The sequence below is a fragment of the Euphorbia lathyris genome, chromosome 2 (assembly GCF_963576675.1).
Source record: "Euphorbia lathyris chromosome 2, ddEupLath1.1, whole genome shotgun sequence".
NCBI lineage: Eukaryota > Viridiplantae > Streptophyta > Magnoliopsida > Malpighiales > Euphorbiaceae > Euphorbia > Euphorbia lathyris.
Window position 1 is genome coordinate 46684590 of NC_088911.1, and position 11719 is coordinate 46696308.

General features: G+C 31.9%; 1 protein-coding gene across 7 annotated transcripts; it reads right to left on the minus strand.

Moving 5' to 3' along the window:
- Window positions 1-2746: 2746 nt before the first annotated feature.
- On the minus strand, window positions 2747-10546 carry LOC136218047 (probable thiol methyltransferase 2). 7 transcript variants are annotated; one of them, XR_010683628.1, is made up of 10 exons: window positions 10199-10545; window positions 8048-8178; window positions 7171-7257; window positions 5271-5371; window positions 5083-5182; window positions 4842-4888; window positions 4645-4723; window positions 4357-4487; window positions 3927-3970; window positions 3671-3732 (listed from the first exon to the last, which is right to left on the minus strand). XR_010683628.1 is itself a non-coding variant. In XM_066004775.1 (9 exons), exons 1-9 carry the CDS (start codon window positions 10428-10430, stop codon window positions 2916-2918), a joined length of 930 nt encoding a protein of 309 aa, XP_065860847.1. In that variant the 5' UTR covers window positions 10431-10546; the 3' UTR covers window positions 2747-2915. The 7 variants fall into 7 exon arrangements, 5 of the variants coding, with proteins under 5 accessions (XP_065860847.1, XP_065860848.1, XP_065860850.1 ...); XR_010683627.1 differs by having other exon boundaries at window positions 3682-3732; window positions 4357-4459; XM_066004775.1 differs by lacking the exons at window positions 3927-3970; window positions 4357-4487 and adding an exon at window positions 2747-2998 and having other exon boundaries at window positions 3673-3742; window positions 10199-10546.
- Between the last annotated feature and the right edge of the window lie 1173 nt (window positions 10547-11719).

Here is an 11719-nt window from a genome sequence, read left to right on the forward strand (position 1 = left end):
TTTCTTGATTCCTTTTCCATTACCCCTTGTGAACCAAACGCTCCCTTAATCCGCTAATGATGTGTTCATAGCAATAAATTTCCGATCAAGAATTCACATTATATTTTGATCATTTGTACTAGGGGTGTACAAAAATAAACCAACCCATCAAATATAACCAACCCAATCCAACCCAATCCATACATTTCCATGCTAATGGTTTTATCTATGGGTTGGATTGAAATCCAACCCATGTAAGGAATTGATTGATTGGGTTGGGTTGGATTTTTATTCAAATATTTACATGTATCTTTTTATTCTTTTATTTTCCATTTAAAAACAATTTTATTACAAAATATTATTATAATTCATATATTAAATTAAGAGTGTTAAATAACAAATAATAATTTAAAGTATATGCAAACATAAAATTTATTTATTTTAAAAACACACAAAATGAGAAAAATTAAAAATTTAGAAAAAAAATGAAACAAAATGTGAAAGTCACGGAAAAAAAAAGACAAAATAGAAAAAACGTTATGAATAAAATTGGTCATAACTATTAACCTTATGGATAAAAATACTCATATCTATCAACGCTCTGAAATTTTTGAAATTTCAGATTTCTAGAATTTCAAAAATTCTGAAATTTCAAAATTATTAAATTCTGGAAATTTGGAGCTCGAAATTCAAAAATTATGAAATTCTAGAATTTCAAAAATTCTGGAATTTCAAAAATTCTGAAATTTTGAAAATTCTAGAATTCTAGAATCCCAGAAATTCAGAATTTCGAAAATTCTAGAGGCTTAAAGCATTATTTGGCCCCTGACCTATCCAAAATTTTATCATTTGACCCCTGACCTATTATTTGGTCACATTCGGCCCCTGACCTATCCCATTTGGTGAAATTTCACCCAATTTGTATTCAAACTTTAACCGAATTGTTATCTCATTGACAATTAACAATATTTTGACACCTGAACTTGAAACGTGATATTTATTAAAGTGTTTTTACCATGTTATATGAAAATAATTAATTAGATTAAAAAAGAAGAAAAAAGGAAAAACAAATCCTAACTAATATCTATTAAATTCAAGTGTTAAAATTTTGTTACTTATCAATGATATAACGATTCGGTTTAAGTTTGAATATAAATTGGGTGAAATTTCACCAATTGAGATAGATCAGGGGCCAAATGTGATCAAATAATAGGTCAGGGGCCAGATAACAAAATTTTGGATAGAACAGGGGCCAAATAGTGCTTTAAGCCAATTCTAGAATTTCAGAAATTCTAAAATTTTGAAAATTCTAGAATTTTGAAAATTCTGAAATTCCAGAATCTGGAATTTCAGAATCTGAAAATTCTGAAATTTAGAAATTCGAGATATTCTGAAATTTCGGAAATTCTGGAATTTTAAAAATTCTAGAATTTCAGAAATTCTGGAATTTTGAAAATTCTAGAATTCCGGAATCAGAAGAATTCCAAAATTCGGAAATTCTAGAATTTCAAAAATTCTGAAATTTCAGAATATGAAAATTCTAGAATTTCAGAATCTGAAATTTTTGGAATTTCAAAAATTCTGGAATTTTGAAAATTCGAGAATTCTAAAATCCAGAAATTCTAGAATTTTGAAAATTCTAAAATTCCAGAATATGAAAATTCTGGAATTCTAGAATTTCAAAAATTCTGAAATTCTAGAATTCGAAATTTCTAGAATTTTGAAAATTCTGAAATTCTAGAATATGAAAATTCTGGAATTTCAGAAATTCTAAAATTTTAAAAATTCTAGAATTTCAAAAATTCTGAAATTCCAGAATCTGAAATTTCAGAATCTGAAAATTCTGAAATTTCAGAAATTTAGAAATTCCAAATATTCTGAAATTTCGGAAATTCTGGAATTTAAAAAATTCTTGATGATTTGGATGATGATCACTACATTATTGTTTGATGATGTTCTATCGAAAATTTTTTAATTTGATTGAAGGTTACCTTAATATGATATTTTTATATTTTAATTTGATAGAACATTACATTATTTGGACTAATAATTTGTATATGTATGTTAATTAAAATTCAAGTTAACAAATTTCTAGATTTTTTTTTTTTTTTTTTTAAAATTTGAAGTTATTATTTTAATTGATATTTTAGTTAAGTTTATTAAGAATTAGAATAGTTTTTTAATTTTCTTTTTAAGTTACAACTATTGTTTTAGTTGATATAATAATTAATATTCTCAAAATTATAGTTTTTTTATAAACTAAATTACATCTAAAATCAGTTTTGGATTTTTTATTATCTTTCTATCAAATAAACAGTTATTTTTTTTGGATTTGAAAAATAAAAGTTTAAAACCAATTTCACGTTGAAACCAAGTCTTTTTTTTGTTTTCTAATATGTTAAAACCAGTTTCAAAAAAAAAAATGTTAAAACCACTTTTAGTTTTCAATTATTTGACATTTTAAGAAATTCTTTATAAATAGGAGATAGTATAAATAGGAGATAGTTATAAATACTTAGACTAATCATGACTACTATGTAACTTACCCTTTTTTTATATATAGTTATCATTTTGAATTATTTAAATTAACATTCAATCCAATCCAACCCAACTCTTTTAATTTGAATATTTGATAAGTTGGGTTGGTTTTAACAACCAATCCATTAACATTTGTTTTAATAGATTGGGTTGGGTTAGGTTACAAATACCAAAAAATTATAAATACCAAAAAATTATTCATTATACACTCCTAATTTGTACATCAATATTACCAAACACCTAATGACCTTCTTTATTAATTTTTAGAAGTTTTATCATGTATTTAAACACTTTCCACGACTTATTTTCACTGCACTTTTTCTTACAACTTTTTTTTTTCAGAATAGGTTTTGTTGCCACGGCAATATCAAACTGGCCCGATATATTTAATTATTAATTTATACATCACATTTAATTGAGAGAGAGAAGGCATATAGAGAGTGTTTGACCAAGCTTGAACCAATTAATTGGATTTTCTTACCTAAAAAAAATAGAATTTAGCAATCAATTTATGCAAAATTAAGACGTAAAATACAGGCAAATATCAAAGGGATATTTATTCATAACATACGAAATACAGGCAAAGATCCAAAATTCAACTTGTTACTTTTGAAGTTTTTTTTATTTTTTAAAGTGTATATTTATTCATAACATACGAAATGATAAAATTGACCCCAAAGTTTTAAAACAAGATCAATTCTACCTCTATTTAACAAAAAATTTAAACAAAATAATTTAATCATTATTTAACTACCACATTACCTTCCAAATAAATTTATCGATAAATTGAAACAATTTTGTGTATTTTAACATATTGTTTGTAACTCTATTAATAACATAATAAATATTTTAGACAGTTTTTTAAAATTAACTTATATGTGATAGACTTGGTTGTTAGCATAGCATGTTGTTTATAATTATATTAGTAATACAATAAACATTTTAGACATAATTAATGTTTGGAAGATCGATGTGAGTTAAATAACGAGAAAAATAGCCGTAAACAATTTTGTTCAAATTTTTGTTAGGTATTACCATTTTCGTATGGTAGGAATAAATCTATACTTTTTAAGAAAAAAACGATAAGAACAGATTTTGACCTTATCCCAATATTAAATAAAAAAATATCGAGTTCTTTTACCATTATTCACTAACCAATAGTTATAACGAGGATTGAGTCAAAGGCCTCTTCCATCTCGCAAGCATCTCTCTTCCCTGTTGAACACTATTTTATTTAGACACACTGCGTTATAATCATATTAACTTCAAAAGATTTATATCTTCTTTATATTGATACCCACATAAAAATATCTAGTACTAACCAATTACCATCTGATGCTAATTAATCAAACTCTAATCTTTAATTAATGACATTATATAATGCATTATGACATAAAAACCAGGTTTACCTTGATATCCCAAGGTAGGGATAATTCCAATGAGCCTATCTAACCTGGAACAAATCGGATAAGATACATAATTACCAATATGGTTATTGAAATAGCAGATTTAAGCTCCACATATAAAATAGTGCAATCTTAAACCTAACGTTTACCGGATGGTGCAATTTCAAGTTTCTTTACCGAAAAATGAGTTTTTTCGTTAACAAAGGATGTGTGATTTCATGTTCTGGATATTCTCCAACCTCTAACTTTCTATCAATCCAATAAGACTTGAAATTGGACATCTTATGTTAATAAATAATAAAAAAAAAACTCATTATTCGTTAATGATGCTTCAAAGTGCACCTTTTGATAAATGTTTTGTTTAAGATTGCATTGTTTTGTATGTGGAAACTAAATCCGTTTTCCCTCAATAATCATAGAGCTAAATTTGTACCTTATCCGAAAGTGCACTTATACCCTTATCCTTTTTGCTCTAATTCAATATTTTTATCATTTTCCAGAGGTAAATCTGTCGGGATTTGTCACCTGGGGCAAAACTGCACCCTCGAAATGTTAAAGCTGTAGCTGCATCTTACCCAAATACGTTAGGAGGAACTTTGACCTTTTTTTATTTAAAAGGGAACTTTGACCCTTTTAAGCCATAAATGAAATTTACAAAGGAATTATTGCTTTCAAAAGAAGATCGAGAATGCAACTTAAAACAGAAAACTCTTCCACTCACCTTTCGAGCAGAAACAGCCAGTTCATTATCAACAAGCGATACAATCTTGAAGCCAATTGGACATAGTACCTCTTCATAACTACAACACAGAAAGAAAGATTCGTTTTTGCAGGATTAGCTGTATAAATTAGAACTCAGCAGCGGTTGAACTGGTAGTGGCCAGATAAAAAATTATAAATCACAGTGAAGAATGTTACTCTGAAACTGATACTTTATATGGCGGTCCACCAACATGATCGTCTATCTGCCAAGATTGGAAGTTTTAGGAGTTAATTAGCTAAAAAGTATTTTGAACACTATCAATCCCACTTTTGTTCACAACATCTCGATGTGAAATACTGAGAATCTGTAAGATTTGAGAGCTGGGTGAAGCTATTCTTTTCACTTGCCAAAGAGAAACGGTACTACCTAACTATGTAGAGTGACAAAGAAAGTTACTGGGAAAATCAGTGTTATGAGCTCCCCGTCCGGCTTTAAGAGATCCGGAATTCGCAGTGCCCATTCTGTTCTCATCTCTGGTTCAATGGCACAAAAAAACCTGCAAACTTTCGATCAACCAGTTATTAAAAGATAGATCGCAATTCTCAAGAGTAAACGAACATGTTCATGTTCTCCAGTTGACTTACGTGTAATCGAATATGAGATCAAATAACTGAGGTGGGCTCCAAGAGAAGAAATCAGCCTTTAAGAATGTAAAGAATTTTGCATTTGACAATGAAGAAGATAACTGCGTCCAAATTTAAGAGACTTTAAATCAATGATTCCAAGAAGTAGAATTGTTGAGCATTGTTTCAAGCTCAGATTCCATGGTACATATATATACCAATCAGTAATCACTGTATACCAAAAGATTTTGTTTTCATGTTGTTGCTAAAAAATCTCTTCAAGAAAATAATATATTTTGTAATCCAAATAACTAAAACCGTACTATAAATACCTTTTGAAAAACAGAAACATAACAAAAGGAAATGTCAGGTTGTCACTGAAAGAACTAGATCATGATAAAACAAAGACACTAGCTTGGCCTCTGTTAAACTTTCTTTCTCAAGTCTACACTAAATGATGATATGATAGATCTATCCATCTGTTTTTCACACTGACTGGCAAACAAAAGTACCCACACTTCCTTAACCAAATACTTCAATGCCACATGTGACATGACACAGCGTTATTTTGGAGCATAGTGCATTTTTCCGTTCGTTGCTGGACTACTTTGTCTGCTAAATGATTTGTCAAAGAAGTTTGTACAAATATGTCATAAAACCAAGATACTTGGCACATATTGCAATCTTAATTTTTGTTGTATGAGTATAAGACTGCTTTGTGCAATAAATCATATATCACAGAGATTTGTAAAAGAAAATAACAATAATAATAAAATAAATACAAAAGATAAATAGAAGAGAAATATGAATATGAATATGAATATTTAAAATTACATTCTGGTTTTTCATTCCAAAAAGTGGATTGCTATTCACTACCCCCCAAATTACTTATCACCGCCTCCTTTTGGAGGCTTTTGCTCTTTTTATTTTTTAAACTCAAAAACTGAAATTCTCTCAAATTTCTTCGAAATTCAAAAACCCGAACAACATTCGGAGACAAAACCCACGGAGAACTCATTTAGTTAAAGCTTACTCGCCCACCTCGCAAAGGACTTGCTGAATTAAGAGACTACCGCATGCTTCACAAGGCCTTTGCTTAGTTTAGGCTCTGATACCAAATATCACGAGGGCAATTCTAGGCCAAGCCAAAACCCCGTGTTGCGCCTCGACTTTCCCCAAGTCTCGGCCAGCCAGCTCCTACCGAAGGGTCCTGTCAATGCCTCTGTCGGTATTCCACCCCGGAGGGTCTCCTTGTGGCTAAACCTCGCCCTAGAATGGGCTCGCACTGTGGGCTTCGTCCGCCCACAAGGTCCATAGAGTTCCCACTCTATGTGGAGACATCCGCCTCCCTTCACGAAGGACGTATGCCCGACTCTCCTAGTCTCTAGTAGACTATGGTGGATCACTTAAGCCAGTACCGACTACTGACCCAGGGGTGGCGGAGATCCATACGCCAGGATAGTCCCTGTCCCCTATAGTGTTCCTTATACCGACTCCACCTCTTATATCAGCGTACGTCGATATGTCTCATTCGGCAACTCATGCCCAAGCCTTGTCATAGCTTGCCAATGCTTAGGGTTGAGTTTGACTATGGCCAAACTCCCCTCCTTACATGAATCACCCGTCCAGGCCAATTTGGATGAATTTTTTTTTTATATACTGATTGGATCGGTTAGTTTTTAGAGACGAATTTCAATTAGTGTAAATAGGAACCATAGTTATTCGATTTCCTCGACGTTCTTGGGTCCATTTTTCAGAAATCCAATTTTTGGCTCGGGAGAGAGAGGATATTAAGTTTTTTAATGGAAAAATGAAAAGGGCGAAAATGTCCAAAAGGGGGCGGTGATGAATAACCTGACGGCGGTAAATAGCAAAACCCTTCCAAAAGTGCAACTATAAAGTAGTATGACACTGCTCTTACCTCTTCTGCTTTCTCAATGGCTTTGTCAGATATGTCTAACCCAGTAACATGACGTTCAGGGCTTGCAATTGCTACCACATCATAACCCTGATATGTTTGAATATTAATTGAACGCATCACTGTTTTAATATGATGATAAAGAAGCATTACAAAAAGGAGAGGAAAAAAGAAAGACAGTTATAAACAAAGGGCAGATTCCCCATAAAGCAAAACACGTTTGCTTTGTTTACATAAGCCTAAATCACAATGCCCAAAAAGAAGGTCACCCAAATATAGCAATGAAATCAACTATATCTAGTAGAATGCTAATATGAGGACTGAGTTAATAAATCACTCAATACCTTTTATCACAAGTATGAATCAGTTGTATAATAATTTCATTAACAGCAAAATTAATGAGCATGTACCCTGTAGCCAAGCATTTTAATGATATTGAATGATACTTACAGAAAAACAAACACCAAAAAAAAAAAAACATAAACAAATAAATAAAAAGAAAGAAAGAGACACGGAAGAAAGCAATGGAGGGAAAGAAAATGGCTAGGGACAATTGAAGTTCTGGGTTTTACAAGTGGACATATATCTACCAGCAATCTTTAGCAACTACAAAGTGCACAAGAATGTAAAGATGATGATATTTACACTGCCGCATCCAGGGATCAGAGCCCTTCCCTTAGGAAGGTCTCGCATACGATGAAGATGATACTTACAGAAAAACACACACACAATAAATAACAAGAAAGAGGGAACAAAATAATGGAGGGAAATAAAATGGCTAGGGACAATTGAAGTTCTGGGTTTTACGAGTGGACATATATCTACCAGCAATCTTTAGCAACTACAAAGTGCACAAGAATGTAAAGATGATGATATTTACACTGCCACATCCAGGGATCAGAGCCCTTCCCTTAGGAAGGTCACATGTACGATGAAGATGCAACAGAATGGGTGTTGGTTTCCCTAAATCCCATGGGGTCAGTCCTTGCTCCCAACTCCTCTCCCAACCATCTGATTAGAAGTTTACAACAAAGGATATTTCAGACATCATATGAATAAAAGCAGATCTATTTCCCAAATCAAAAACATCAAATCATTTGTGCATTCAGGAGAAAAATTGAATGATATTGTCATTTCTTGTGAATTATGCATAGACAAAATTCACGCATGACAGAAGCAGAAATGGTACAGTGGATTGTATCCACACATGTCTAACTCCAGCCACAGACATAATGAAAAAGCAACTAGCAGAGACCAAACTTTGGAGGAAGAAATAACTATAAATGGGGGTGTAGATTGTCAAAACCTGTTCTAATAGTCCATGAGGAATGACTTTTCAAACATTGTAAGAAGAATATTCATCCTTTCAGTATCACATTAAGCTAATACCAGTTCATGAAGCATAAGAAGAACCCAGGTTTATATAAGTATGAGATCATCAAATGCATCAAGAAATTGGAAACATCAGAAATCTATAAATATGCTCCTTCATTTAGAAGCATGTAGCTCCAAATCGGAGTCATCTTTCAGAGACCAAATCCCAACAAGAGTAGTAAATATATTCTAACATGTTCATCAAAAGTATGCATCATGGAATACATATCCATATCAAACTTGTATGAACCAAATACATGATAAAGCAAAATACTAATATTGATAATAATAATATAGTATAGGTCAAGAAGTTGATTTAAGAGATCCTCCCAGCACAAGAGCTTGCTAACCTATATCAGCAGGATTTGCTAAATTTCATGGTCATTTTTATCCATAGAGCTTGGTGTTTCCTTTTATTTTAAGGCATTCTTTCAAAGGTCTATTAGCTAGCTTCCCTAAATTTATTAATTGGATCCAGGAATTTATTCATCTACAATTCTCTTCTCTGATTCCCTTTTTTCTCTTATCCATTCCAGTTTTTAGTTTTGCATCTTTGCTACTGAAGCAGATAGAGCAGGCTGTCCATCATATGAAATATAATTGTAGAATACCTGATGATTTCTTTGAATAATTTGTACCATGCTGTGGAGTTTGAATTTGTGCCTCATGACCAGAGGAGATACTTTATCCATAAAACTTCAGGAAAAGTGAGCTTTCATCCAGGTGTTGAGGTGACAAAAGGTGGAGTACAGTTTTGTTGGCCTACGATGTTAAATTATGAGGAACATTGTCGTATCTTATGGTTTTTCCTTATATATATCCATATAAAATTATCAAGTTAGATCTGGAAGGGTGATAAGCTTAGCTATATATATATATATAGATCTTTTCGGAAGTCAATTACCAAACCCACGTGAAATTCCTGATAGTTGCAATCCTTCTCCATTTGAGTTTACTCTAGTCTTTCTTCTGTGTAGATGTATGACTGTAAATTCAGCTGACTAAGGGCAAAGTAACGGACTTGTATAAGATATAGAGAAAGAAAACAATAAGACACAAGGAGATGGACTTGGGAACGTGTACCATTTGTTGAAGAAGTTAAAGTTTTATATTACTATGACGAACAAGCATTATTATACCAAACATGTCTTTCAAAATTGAATCCTTGTAGTCCAAATATTAATACTCATTAATGCTCCAGAATATTGAGTAGAGCAAGGAGATTAATAAACTATCAGAGAGATACTCCGATACAAGACATGCCTGACATCAGTGAAGATGCAGGTTACCTGATAGGATAGTGGTTGAATTCAACCATGGCTCGAGCATGAAGAAGCTAAATAAGAACTCTAAGGTTGGAAAAATGCAGGCATAGTCATGACATCTATCCTGACAAGATAAAATTAAGGAACCTGGGTGATTAGTTGTGCCTCTACCAAGTAGAAAGCATAGGGTTTCTTTGGGTAAGAGTTGACAGATGAATATTAATTTCTTGTGCAGCTGTGCAGCAACTCATTTGGAAGAGAATTTTGTTCATTATAAATACAAAATGCAGAAACCAATTCCAAAACAAAAACAGAAACACTGCCAATCAAAAATTGCATCACAGCGACAAATCCAAATAGGAAAGGAATAATAGAAGAACAGCAGAGATTACCAGAAGGGTTCGCGTTAACAATTTGTTGCATTCTATTAACTTGAGGCTTGAATTTAACGTCGCTATCCTTGAGAGTGGATAGATGTCGTTCCCTCTTATTATCCATCCTCAGATTACCAGCAACGGAAAACTCAATGCTTCTGGCCCTCGGTGTTGTTGGCGGATTCTGGGAAGACAGCGGAGTGCAGCGGGAGGAGTACAAATAGAACCAGCGGAAGGACAAGAATCGCATAACGCTTCTGCTTCTGGATTACTTATAAAATAATAGTACCATCAAAATCTATAAGCTTAATAAAAGTCAAAACCCCTGTGCTGACCCAGATTTTGATGGTTTGTAACTAACTTGTTACTTTTTTGGTGCACATGATAGCATCACAATGGTTGGTTACACTTCAGGGACTGTTATTTAAAACTTTAGGGTCAAATACGATAATATCATAATTAAATACAAAATTACAACTAAGTCATATCACCAAACTTAATTCTTAATATGTCATTATTTTCTATATATTATGATTTTATACCATAATTTAAGAACTATAAACTCCAATTTATAAACCATAAAACCTAGAAAATTTATTCTAGACTTGTAAATTATAAATACTAATCCTTAAAATATATTAAAAGTATTGATTTTACTAGTTTGATATAATCCAAAATTATGACTTGACATAATTGTAAATAGTTTTTCAAAGATGAATTTTTGTGTAATTTTCGCAAAACTTTATGGGTAAAAATAAATAAATTAATTATGAATAAGAACCAAAACTATAATTTGCTGCGGACCAAATTAACACACTATTATCCACTCTCAGAAACACGTGTCATCCACGCATCAAATATGACAGTTCTAACACTTATGTGGAGTCAACATCCTCAAAATTTTGGATTCACATGAGAAATAATTGATTGTAACCAAAATTGGTACGAAACCAATTTTGGTTACACCACCTCTAGTGCTTGGTTGTTACTTTTTAGTGAAAAATAACAACCAATTTAGAAGCAGTAAAGGTGCTCTAAGCCAAAACAACAACCATTAATTAACATTAAACTAATTCCAAACTAAGTTAATATCAATTGAAACAAGTTTACCCTACATAAACAAAATCCTCATAGTCTCCAATAATACAAATGATTTTAATAATATCCTTAATCTAATAGAATGATTTTGTAGCATAAACTGCCACATACGTCACACACGGCATGGGAGACACGTCACGAGCCACTTCCTTAAACAAGATTACATAGGAGTCTCAATTATTAGTATAAAATTCAAAATTTCAGAGCAAATTACGAGCTAAGACAAACAATGATAGACTTGCACGTAACATTAAAAGCAGGGGCAGAGCCAGGACCTATAGGTCGGAGGGGCTAGACCGTGGACAAAAAAAAAAATTAAATGTTACTTCAACATATTCATCAAAATAAAATGAACAATATAATAAACAAATTATATCATAAAATGAGAGTAAAAAGTATGTGTACTTACAGTAAGAAAATTAATGTCAAACAAGTGACAAT